Source organism: Anomaloglossus baeobatrachus, chromosome 5, assembly GCF_048569485.1.
Source record: "Anomaloglossus baeobatrachus isolate aAnoBae1 chromosome 5, aAnoBae1.hap1, whole genome shotgun sequence".
Taxonomy (NCBI): Eukaryota; Metazoa; Chordata; class Amphibia; order Anura; family Aromobatidae; genus Anomaloglossus; species Anomaloglossus baeobatrachus.
Genome location: NC_134357.1, coordinates 130,052,355 through 130,065,436, shown reverse-complemented (window position 1 = coordinate 130,065,436; position 13,082 = coordinate 130,052,355). Strand labels below are relative to the sequence as shown.

The following is a 13,082-nucleotide window of genomic DNA, read 5'->3' as shown; positions in this document are numbered from 1 at the left end:
CTGAAAGTCCGCTGTAACGGAATACTGAATGCTGCAGGTGATCGGTGACTTTCGATTGCCTGCAGCGGTTTTCTGAACACAATTCAGACAGACATCGGAGGAACAGCACCATTCTTGGAGGTAGTTCTAGCATTTTTTTTTTTTACTTTACTGTATCAGTTTGTAGTTCAGGCTACTGTACATTTTATCCCAACGGTGCTCATTGTAAAGCAGTGTTAGTACTTTTCCTTCGCACGCTACATTTTTATCCAATAGAAGGAAAAAATAACATGGCAAGCTGCATTGGAGGAACATTTTGGTACAGGAGAGCCCACTGAAATGTATGGGACCTGTATTACTGCTCCATAGTCAGGAGGTTGCAGAATCATAGTAATGTCCTTAGGGCTTGAACATAACAGAATCCGTAAAGAAAAAAACATCTATAATAGGTGATATAACAGGAACATTCATTTTAACTTACGAATATCCGAATCAGGCACATGGTGGTCCATTAGATGGGGATAACCATAACCATTTTCATCAAGATCCCCGTTGTGAAAAGGCTGTTTGGGGAAATAATAAAAATAAGAAAATGAAGGATATTTGTAAAATAAGCCATTTACACTGCACTTTACTTAGATTGTGAGCCCCAATGGGGACAGTGTTCAGTGTTGCTATTGCATGTAAAGCACTGTGGAATTAACAGCGCTTTATAAATGAATAAATATTACATTATTATTATTATTATTATTATTTATTTACTTGCCATTCCTGTTCTACTGTTTATAAATCACTTCTGTGCCAGGAAATAGGGGTCAATGAACATGAAGGTAAAACTGGCCCATCTGTACCGGCCGGCCTCACAAATATGTACCAGACAAAATACTAGATTCAAACTACATAAGACTGATATTGTGAACACGCTGGGAATAGTGAAATCAGTGCTGTGAGATGTGTCCCCAGTATCACGCCATCAGCAGATAACAGCACGCAGCTAGAGGGCGGGTTCTTTTTTTATAGCTGTAATTCATAGCTGATTGCTTTTGTGTTGCTGAATTACGGAAATTACCAGTGGAAAAAAAAAAAAAAAAGTTAAAGAGAGATATGATACTACTGAACACTATTCCTTATAAAAAAAAAATGAAAAATAGCAAGAAACACAAGAAATGAGTCAGGTTGTAATAAGATGAGGGGTACAGAGCAGCCATGGACTCCCCGGGGATTTTACAGGGATCTGTGCTGCTCAGTAATGGGGATTCAGCACTGACACAACAGGATGTGTATGACCAGTAGTAAACTCCTCGGTGATGCCTCACACCCACCCCACATGATGCCTCACACCCACCCCACAGCCTGTTATTCTGCACATCTCCCTAGATACAGTGCCTACAAGTAGTCTTCAACCCCCTGCAGATTTAGCAGGTTTGATAAGATGCAAATAAGTTAGAGCCTGCAAACTTCAAACAAGAGCAGGATTTATTAACAGATGCATAAATCTTACAAACCAACAAGTTCTGTTGCTCAGTTAAATTTTAATAAATTTTCAACATAAAAGTGTGGGTCAATTATTATTCAACCCCTAGGTTTAATATTTTGTGGAATAACCCTTGTTTGCAATTACAGCTAATAATCGTCTTTTATAAGACCTGATCAGGCCGGCACAGGTCTCTGGAGTTATCTTGGCCCACTCCTCCATGCAGATCTTCTCCACGTTATCTAGGTTCTTTGGGTGTTTCATGTGGACTTTAATCTTGAGCTCCTTCCACAAGTTTTCAATTGGGTTAAGGTCAGGAGACTGACTAGGCCACTGCAACACCTTGATTTTTTTCCCTCTTGAACCAGGCCTTGGTTTTCTTGGCTGTGTGCTTTGGGTCGTTGTCTTGTTGGAAGATGAAATGACGACCCATCTTAAGATCCTTGATGGAGGAGCGGAGGTTTTTGGCCAAAATCTCCAGGTAGGCCGTGCTATCCATCTTCCCATGGATGCGGACCAGATGGCCAGGCCCCTTGGCTGAGAAACAGCCCCACAGCATGATGCTGCCACCACCATGCTTGACTGTAGGGATGGTATTCTTGGGGTCGTATGCAGTGCCATCCAGTCTCCAAACGTCACGTGTGTGGTTGGCACCAAAGATCTCGATCTTGGTCTCATCAGACCAGAGAACCTTGAACCAGTCTGTCTCAGAGTCCTCCAAGTGATCATGAGCAAACTGTAGACGAGCCTTGACATGACGCTTTGAAAGTAAAGGTACCTTACGGGCTCGTCTGGAACGGAGACCATTGCGGTGGAGTACGTTACTTATGGTATTGACTGAAACCAATGTCCCCACTGCCATGAGATCTTCCCGGAGCTCCTTCCTTGTTGTCCTTGGGTTAGCCTTGACTCTTCGGACAAGCCTGGCCTCGGCACGGGTGGAAACTTTCAAAGGCTGTCCAGGCCGTGGAAGGTAAACAGTAGTTCCATAAGCCTTCCACTTCCGGATGATGCTCCCAACAGTGGAGACAGGTAGGCCCAACTCCTTGGAAAGGGTTTTGTACCCCTTGCCAGCCTTGTGACCCTCCACGATCTTGTCTCTGATGGCCTTGGAATGCTCCTTTGTCTTTCCCATGTTGACCAAGTTTGAGTGCTGTTCACAAGTTTGTGGAGGGTCTTAATTAGTCAGAAAAGGCTGGAAAAAGAGATAATTAATCCAAACATGTGAAGCTCATTGTTCTTTGTGCCTGAAATACTTCTTAATACTTTAGGGGAACCAAACAGAATTCTTGTGGTTTGAGGGGTTGAATAATAAATGACCCTCTGAATAAACTTTTCACAATTTAAAAAAAAAAATAAAAAAAGAAATAACATTCTTTTTTGCTGCAGTGCATTTCACACTTCCAGGCTGATCTACAGTCCAAATGTCACAATGCCAAGTTAATTCCGAATGTGTAAACCTGCTAAATCTGCAGGGGGTTGAATACTACTTGTAGGCACTGTATGAGCTCATGTAATGCACTGGAGGTGAGTGATACTTGTGCAAGGAAGAAACAGAATGTGAGGCATTCAGAGCTAGGTTATCTGTGCCATAGTAAAGTGGATCAGGCATCAGATTTCCCAACATAAATCCCTAACATTAAGGCTACCTGCGCATGCTGCGTTTTTGGCTGCAGTTTTGTTGTGAGAACTTTCTGACATCTGACTTCCCAGCAAAGTCTATGAGAAGTCAGATTTGTCATGCGCACATTGCAGTTTATTTGTCAGCGTTTTATTTGTCAAAGGTTTGTGACAAAAAAAATGCAGCATGTTCATTCTTCCTGCGTTTTTGTCAATATTTGTCACAAAAACAGCAAAAACGCACCTACAATTACAAGCATTGTTTGTGACATTTCCAGGCTCTCTCTGACAAGGTGCAGTTTTGGCTGCAGTTTGTGAACACAAAAAGACGCAGCGTGCGCATGTAACTTCAGAGTAGAATTTTACGTGTCCAGTCCAATAAAATGCCCATTTATGTGACCAGAACAATGTACTGTAGTTTATAAGCACCGGCTTTACTTCCGAGTCATTGGCGCTCTTTGGCCTTTCCCCGCGCATGCGCATTACAATGCTTTGATCGTCCCCTCAGCAGGGCAGAGATGTGCGCCTGCGCAGGAGGACACTGTGCGGATGATGTAGTACGAGTCATCCACACGGAGCAGGGAAGGAGGATGGCGATCATAAGAAGAAAGGAGGCGCTGGACCGAGACCAGAGACGTCCTACGGACCGGACCGCACCATAGGGGACTATAATAAAAGGTCTTTTTTGTGATCGGCAGACTGGATGGGGACTTTTTTTCTTTACAGCATTCCAGTATATGGTAATAAAAGGCACCGATGGTGATGTCTGTACTTTACATAGTGAAAACCTGGTGACATTTTCCTCATCACATTTCTTTCCACTCACTGACAGCAGAAGACACCTAATAATGGTGAGAGATTATAACCCCAGGCTAATACACTGGCGGACACAGACTGAAGAAGGCTCCTGTGCAGGGACAGTATATGGGCCCTGCCCAGTCCAATGGCTCATCATATTGCTTTGGACTGGAGGTGATTTGGCCACTGAACATCTTGGGCCTCTGGCGGCTGCACAAGTTGTACCAATTGTATGTCCGCCCATGCCCTAAGGACAGAGGCAGTAAATTCAATCCCACCTGAAATGCACCCAAAGGCGCTTCCAGCATCAATCGCACAAAAAAGTGATTTCCCTGCAGTAACACTACGAGGGAAGGAATGTATCGACCAGCAATTCAATAAGGACATGTTCTCATGTTCTGGTATTTGGTTGGGGGAGGGGAGAGTAGGTCAGGCTCACTTTGAGGGAGTTAGTATTAGCATTTGTAATTCAATTATTTTCCATAATTTGTCACAGTACTATCCAGCCTCAGCCAAGTAGGCCATGTGCGTTTTTTTGGTGCAGTTTTGTCACAAGTCGCATGCCTATCCTCATGCCAGCAAAGTCAATGAGAATTGTGAAGTGTTGTGCGCATGTTGCTTATATTTTCATGTAGATTTGGTGCAGAAAATAATCTGCAGCATGTCAGTTCTTGGCGTGGTTTTCTACCAAAAGATGCAGATTGGGTGCAGAAACTTTCTCCACCAAATACTCAGCAGGCGCACATACCTTACTGTCACAGGCCTAAAACACAGTTCCGCATAAAAAACGTACGTGTCACGCGTCCCGTTTTTCGGGTCCGTGTTCCGTTTTTTATGGGCGTTTCTCCGGTACGTATGACATCCGTGTGATGGCATATGCTGGCCGTGTGTGCGTGTGGAATGCCCGTGTATGTGTACGTGTAATGTCCGTGTGAAATGATCCGTGTGTGATGCACAATGTCATTGATACATGTCGGCTGACAGCAGAGTCACGCGCTGAGAATGAACTTTAGTAAACTTCACCCGACTTCATTGTCATCCCGCGGCTCTGTCTGTGTCGCGTACTGATTAGCGGTCACCCGTACAGGACTCTCCGGTGACCGCTAATCCCCTGAGTGACTGAAGTGAGCAGCGCGATTAGCGCTGCTGTCACTCAGGTTTCCCCTGGCTAGCTGGAGTCCTCCCTCCAAGACCGCAACTCACCTGCGACTTCATCGCTGTCACTTGGGCGACTTGCTGTCACAGGTGGAGGATCCAGCGGTGGCCACGAGTAACCTGAGTAGCCACAGCTGATCGCGCTACTCACCTCGGTTGCTGCGTGGAGCTGTCAGGAGCGGCGGTGTTCTTCTGCAGCTCCTGTCACCTTCATGTAGCAGAGCTGGAAGCGACACGGGACCTCCGTGGATTACGCCAGACATGGATTGGTTTTTGGGGCTTAATAAAGTGGTGAACAAGGGTATTTGTTAGTGTTTTTATTGCAAATAAAAGGATTTTTCGTTGTGTGTGTGTTTATTAACTTTAAATTACAGGTTAATCATTAGGGGTGTCTCAGACGACTGCAATGATTAATCTTGGACTTATTGGCAGCTATGGGTTGCTGCCATTAACTCCTTATTACCCCGATTGCCAACGCACCAGGGCAAATCGGGAAGAGATGGGTAGAGTTTCAGAACTATCATATCTAATGGATGCGGCAATTCTGGGCGGCTGCTGGCTGATATTTTTAGGCTGCGGGGCTCTCCATAACGTGGAGCTCCCCATCCTGAGAATACCAGCCTTCAGCCGTATGGCTTTACCGTGGCTGGTATCAAAATTGGGGGACTGCACGTCGATTTTTTTTAATTAATTCATTATTTATTTCACTGCACAGTATATACCCGCCCACCGGCGGCTGTCATTGGTTGCAGTGAGACAGCTGTCACTCAGCGTGTGGGCGTGTCTTACTGCAACCAATCATGGGCGCCTGTGGGCGGGGGCAGCAGGGAATAGTAGATTGATTAATGAGCGGCCGGCATTTTCAAATTAATTGAAGCCGCGTATCTTTGGAACAGCTGTTCCTCGCCGCGCTGATGATCGGGGATCGGTGAGTATGCGACAGGGGAAGATACAGACCGCGCGCCAAAGGGATGATGACTGAGAACAGCAGAAAAAAAGGTAAGTAGACTGACATTTAACAAAAAAAAAACAAACAACATCGTTCGTTTAAAAACGCACACGGACGGTACGTGCTGAACACGGACATGCTATGTGTGCCGTCCGTGCAGGCATGGACCCATTGACTTTAGCGGGTCCGTGCCTGCGTGCTGATCGCCAAAAACGGACATGTCATCCGTGCGGGAAAACGCACACACGTACTAACCACACGGACACACGTTCCGTGTGATTTTACGCGTGTGTGCTATCACCCATAGGGTAACATTGGTCAACGTGTCTCCGGTATGTGCAAAAACGTACCAAACACATACCGGAGGCACGGATGTGTGTTGCGGGCCATAGAGGGTCTGCACTGCGGGATGATTGGGGGTCCATACAGAGGTTCATGTGGGCTTTATGCTTCTCGCAGCGAGCTTAGTATATAGGTAATGGTAGTGGGGTACATACATTAGCGGCAGCACAAACTGCTCTCTGCTCATGTTCGGTTGCTACACTGTGCATATATTGATACATTGCTGCAGTTTAGATGTCTAGATACAATATCCACCTCTCAGCTGTGAAAAAAATACTGCTCAGCAGGTCATCATCTGGGTCAATTCTCAAGAACTACCCATCATACACCTCCGATAGACGCCAGTCCTCTGAATGCCACTGATTCGCAACTTTCTGCCTATGCAGAGTGTACTCGGAAAGCTGTCAATCAGTAGTGGGGGAAAAACACTTCCCTGAGATATGGGTATAATCTGAAGAAAAGAAGAGAACTATGGAACAGTGTCATATACATTGAGTTTATTGACAAATATTATTTTAAAAGATATAATATAAAAGAAAGTGCCTCAGTGAAAGGGACACGGTGTAAACCTGGACAATATGTAATATAGACAACATTGCATAGTATATAGGGAAAACAAATAACACCAGTGTATACAGATAATATGCCCTTTCCATCATAGTGGGAGCGTACCAAAGTCTTAGTGGTCAAATGGTACCCAGTGCAGCCAGTATAGAGCCAGGTAATAGTGTGGATAGAAGTACTTCCATTAGTAAAGTCCTTAGTGCTGGGAATATGCTTGTGTCCCTTCACCCCAGAGCACGTTTCGCCTCGCTTCTTCTGGGGTACTTATATCCGCACTATTACCTGGCTCTATACTGGCTGCACTGGGTACCATTTGACCACTAAAACTTTGGTACGCTCCCACTATGATGGAAAGGGCATATTATCTGTATATACTGGTGTTATTTGTTTTCTCTATATACTATGCAATGTTGTCTATATTACATCTTGTCCAGGTTTACACTAGGTCCCTTTCACTAAAGCATTTTCTATTATATTATGTCTTTTAAAATAATAGTTTTCAATAAACTCATTGTATATGACACTGTTCCATAGTTCTTTTCTTGAGATTATACCCATATCTCAAGGAGGTGATTTCCCTCCCCCTACTACCGATTGACCGTTTTCTGTGTATAGCAGAAAGCTGCAAATCCGTGACATTCAGAGAACAGGTACATCTGCAGCAGATATATACACTGATTTTATCCAAACTACATAAAAAAATGAAAGCAAATTAAATCAATAATCAAGGTCTTTTTTCTATATTATGCTTCCCTCAGATTTGGAAGCATAAATCCGGTCACAAATAACCCATAAATGACTGACTGACCTCTGTAACAGCAGCTATTTTGTAAGGGAAGAAAAACAAAAAAGAAAAAAAAATGACACTCATCATATTGCTGCCCCGGCATTTTGCCGCCCCAGGCACCTGCCCTCGAGGGCTTACTGGCGAGTGGTGCCATCTGCTACTCCTTGACAAGCATTCTACTCTTCCCCATTATACTGCTGTATTGCATAAGCCAGCAGTCTGGGGGACACCACAAAGATGCAAATAATGGCAGATTGATGTTCACCAGTATGACACCACAATTCTACTCTTTGCCTCGGTGAGGATGGAGGTCTATGCATGTGTCAGGACCCTTCCCAACACATACCGCACACTGTACAGAATGAAGGCAGACATTCTGATATAAAGAGAAAAAAATAAAAAGGTTGAAAATGGAAAGAAATTGAAGCACAAAGAATATGAGAGAGGATATTACTAAACGTATTATACACTGGATAAAAGGGATTTCCCCATACAGATCTGATCAGATATGGAGGAGGGGGCCGGGCACGTACCCACCACAGGTAGCCTGCACCATACTCTGTAGGAGGCATGGAGCAGTGCTGATGATGCAGATCTGATGTGGGAAATCCCCTTTAAGCTTTATTTACAGAAAGCTGGAAAATCCCTTTAAAACAAAAACTGCTACAGTGATTAAGGGCACTGTGCAGGGAGCCGTGTAACTGAAGCCTTAGGGCACTATTTCAAAATCTGTGTCCCCCACATGTGACGTTCTCCCCACCTTTACTGGTTTTATTCTTAAGATGCTTTTTTTCTCTTATAGGTGTAAACACTCAAAAAGTCAATACATACTATTATGGCACAAACATATAAAGGCTGAATCTGTATATATAGGGTGCTGAGCGTGACAATCTGCACCGATATGCTGCACCAGCGCGGAGCGTGACAATATGCACCAATGTGCTGCACCAGCGCGGAGCGTGTCAATCTGCACCGATATGCTGCACCAGTGCGGAGCGTGACAATCTGCACCAATGTGCTGCACCAGCGCGGAGCGTGACAATATGCACCAATGTGCTGCACCAGCGCGGAGCGTGTCAATCTGCACCGATATGCTGCACCAGTGCGGAGCGTGACAATCTGCACCAATGTGCTGCACCAGCGCGGAGCGTGTCAATCTGCACCAATGTGCTGCACCAGTGCGGAGCGTGACAATGTGCACCGATGTGCTGCACCACTGCGGAGCGTGACAATGTGCACCGATGTGCTGCACCAGTGCGGAGCGTGACAATCTGCACCGATGTGCTGCACCAGCGCGGAGCGTGACAATCTGCACCGATGTGCTGCACCACTGCGGAGCGCGACAATGTGCACCGATGTGCTGCACCACTGCGGAGCGTGACAATGTGCACCGATGTGCTGCACCAGTGCGGAGCGGGACAATGTGCACCGATGTGCTGCACCAGTGCAGAGTGTGACAATGTGCACTGATGTGCTGCACCACTGCGGAGCGCGACAATGTGCACCGATGTGCTGCACCACTGCGGAGCGTGACAATGTGCACCGATGTGCTGCACCAGTGCGGAGCGGGACAATGTGCACTAGTCTAGAAATAATCCTGTTAGAACATTCCTTGTAATCCCAGAATTGCACAATTATGATAAAAACATGGATTCCGGGAGCAATTTGCTGGCGTCCATAATATGACGTCTGCCGCCTCTGAATCAGGAGAACACTTGGGAGTCAGATGTCATTTCATAAAGAGATATTCCCTGGACAGCGGAGCACAACAGCTGCAATACACAGCACGCCGTCATCACATGTGCCCGGAAATGCTGTGCGACAACGGCCGGCGACCCCGACTGCCACAAGGGGGGTGAAGACACACAATCCACCCGAAACATGGGGTAAAGGATCCTGGACAGGCGGCTGTGTGCACACGCGACAGACCGCAGCAGCGCCACACGAGGACAGCACACTGTGACCGCAGCAGCGCCACACGAGGACAGCACACTGTGACCGCAGCAGCGCCACACGAGGACAGCACACTGACTGCAGCAGCGCCACACGACGACAACAGACTATGACCGCAGCAGCGCCACACGAGGACAGCACACTGTGACCGCAGCAGCGCCACACGAGGACAGCCCACTGTAACCGCAGCAGCGCCACACAATAACAACAGACTATGACCGCAGCAGCGCCACACGAGGACAGCCCACTATGACCGCAGCAGCGCCACACGAGGACAGCCCACTGTGACCGCAGCAGCGCCACACGAGGACAGCCCACTGTGACCGCAGCAGCGCCACACGAGGACAGCCCACTGTGACCGCAGCAGCGCCACACGAGGACAGCCCACTGTGACCGCAGCAGCGCCACACGAGGACAGCCCACTGTGACCGCAGCAGCGCCACACGAGGACAGCCCACTGTGACCGCAGCAGCGCCACACGAGGACAGCCCACTGTGACCGCAGCAGCGCCACACGAGGATAGCCCACTGTGACCGCAGCAGCGCCACACGAGGACAGCCCACTGTGACCGCAGCAGCGCCACACGAGGACAGCCCACTGTGACCGCAGCAGCGCCACACGAGGACAGCCCACTGTGACCGCTGCAGCGCCACACGAGGACAGCACACTGTGACTGCTGCAGCGCCACACGAGGACAGCACACTGTGACCACTGCAGCGCCACACGAGGACAGCACACTTTGACTGCAGCAGCACCACACGACGACAGCACACTGACCGCAGCAGCGCCACACGACGACAGCACACTGTAACCGCAGCAGCGCCACACGACGACAGCACACTGTGACCGCAGCAGCGCCACACGACAACAGCACACTATGACCGCAGCAGCGCCACACAATGACAACAGACTATGACCGCAGCAGCGCCACACGACGACAACACACTATGACCGCAGCAGCGATCGCCCCCAGAGGGGTGATATAAAGATTGTAATATCGCAGCAGATATGGTGATACCCCAGAAATATCCAGGGTGACCAGCTACCTGCAGCCAGAGAACCCCCAGCGCTGACAGTCAATATGCTGGGACTTGTAGTGCCACAGCTGCAGGTTATAGTCTCACCACTATTAGGCCTTACAGTCCTCCAACTACTGAAAACAGTCCCTCCACAATTGTAAATTATAGTCACTTCTGCTGGGAGTTGTAGTCTGCAAACAACTAAAACCTGTAGAAAGTTGCTGGGACTTGTAGTTCCACAGTTGCTGAGTGCTCTGGTGAATAATCTCATACTCACGGAATCATACGGCTCTGTTTTAAAGACCGACATGCTGAATCCCTTCCTTCTGGCGGGTACACGAGTGGTCACCCACGTCCCCCAGTGCGAGCAGCCCGAGCGGCAGTGACGAGCTCCGGCCGGGGCAGCAGGGGAAAAACAAGTGCACAGAGTACAGGGAACAGAGCAGAAGGGAGGGACGGGGGAACTCAGGAGCCACAGGAAAGTCCCTAAATTACCAGCGCTGCGAGCAGTGACGTGCGGGGTCACATGACACAGGCGGAAGCGCAGGCCTCGGCTCCTCCTGAGCTGTAGACGGAGCTGTCACAAAACTCCGGAGAATCCGCCACATACATCTATGGGAAGAGTCCTGCTCTGTACAGGCGCAGGGGGGTCACTGCACAACTCTGTACAGGCGCTGGGGGGGGGTCACTGCACCACTCTGTACAGGTGCAGGGGGGGGGGGTCGCTGGACAACTCTGTACAGGCGCAGGGGGGGGGGGTCGCTGGACAACTCTGTACAGGCGCAGGGGGGGTCAATGCACAACTCTGTACAGGTGCAGGGGGGGGGTCACTGCACAACTCTACAGGCGCAGGGGGGGGTCACTGTACAATTCTGTAAAGGCGCAGGGGGTTCACTGCACAACTCTACAGGCAGAGGGGAGTCACTGCACAATTCTGTACAGGCGCAGTGGGGGTGACTGCACAACTTTGTACAGGCGCAAGAGGGGGTCACTGCACAACTCTACAGGCGCAGGGGGGGTCACTGCACAACTGTACAGGTGCAGGGGGGGTCACTGCACAACTTTGTACAGGTGGAGGGGGTCACTGCACAACTCTGTACAGGCGGAGGGGGGTCACTGCACAACTCTGTACAGGCGCAGGGGGGTCACTGCACAACTCTGTACAGGTGCAGGGGGGGTCGCTGGACAACTCTGTACAGGCGCAGGGGGGGTCACTGCACAACTCTGTACAGGCGCAGGGGGGTCAATGCACAACGCTGTACAGGTGCAGGGGGGTCACTGCACAACTCTGTACAGGCGCAGGGGGGGTCACTGCACAACTCTGTACAGGCGCAGGGGGGGTCTCACTGCACAACTCTGTACAGGCGCAGGGGGTGACTGCACAACTCTACAGGCGCAGGGGGGGTCACTGTACAATTCTGTGCAGGCGCAGAAGGGGTCACTGCACAACTCTGTAAAGGCGCAGGGGGTTCACTGCACAACTCTACAGGCGCAGGGGTGGTCACTGCACAATTCTGTACAGGCGCAGGGGGGTCTCACTGCACAACTATGTAAAGGCGCAGGGGGGGTCACTGCACAACTCTACAGGCGCAGGGGGGGGTCACTACAATTCTGTGCAGGCGCAGAAGGGGTCACTGCACAACTCTGTAAAGGTGCAGGGGGTTCACTGCACAACTCTACAGGCGCAGGGGGGGGTCACTGCACAACTCTGTACAGGCGCAGGGGGGGTCACTGTACAGCACTACAGGCGCAGGGGAGGTCACTGCACAACTCTGTATAGGCGCGGGGGGGGGTCAGTGCACAACTCTGTACAGGCGCAGGGGGGTCACTGCACAACTCTACAGGTGTAGGGGGGTCACTGCACAACTTTGTACAGGCGCAGGGGGGTCACTGCACAACTCTGTACAGGTGCAGGGGGGGGTCACTGCACAACTCTGTACAGGCGCAGGGGGGGTCACTGCACAACTCTGTACAGGCGCAGGGGGGGTCACTGCACAACTCTGTACAGGCGCAGCGGGGGGTCACTGCACAACTCTACAGGCGGAGGGGAGTCACTGCACAATTCTGTACAGGCGCAGGGGGGGTGACTGCACATCTCTGTACAGGCGCAGGGGGGGAAGGTCACTGCACATCTCTATACAGGCGCAGGGGGGGTCACTGCACAACTCTGTACAGGCGCAGGGGGGGTCACTGCACAACTCTGTACAGGTGCAGGGGGGTCACTGCACAACTCTGTATAGGCGCAGGGGGGAAGGTCACTGCACAACTCTACAGGCGCAGGGGGTTCACTATCCTAGATCTGTGTCTTCTATGCTGCTCTGCATTTCTTTGCCCAAGACTGATAAAATCTCTTGAGGGACCTGTCAATCAGCTGAGCTGGGCGGGGAGAAGCCAGAGTGGAGCTTCTCCTCAGATACAGAACTTCTTAAAACTGTGGCTCCA

At 49.5% G+C, this 13,082-nt stretch overlaps 1 protein-coding gene across 3 annotated transcripts in view; it reads right to left on the bottom strand.

Annotated features, from left to right (window-relative positions):
* The window catches only part of NFKB2 (nuclear factor kappa B subunit 2), an 81,318-nt gene extending 70,172 nt beyond the window's left edge, over nt 1-11,146 (bottom strand). For 2 of the 3 annotated variants that reach the window (XM_075348893.1, XM_075348894.1), the window contains exons 1-2: nt 10,918-11,144; nt 461-542 (exon numbers count right to left, since the gene is read on the bottom strand). In XM_075348893.1, coding sequence (XP_075205008.1) covers nt 461-542; nt 10,918-10,950 — 115 coding nt within the window. In that variant the 5' untranslated portion in view covers nt 10,951-11,144. Of the gene's footprint in view, nt 1-460; nt 543-10,917 lie in introns of all 3 variants that reach the window. The other variant, XM_075348895.1, reaches the window with a different exon arrangement.
* Nucleotides 11,147-13,082: the final 1,936 nt, after the last annotated feature.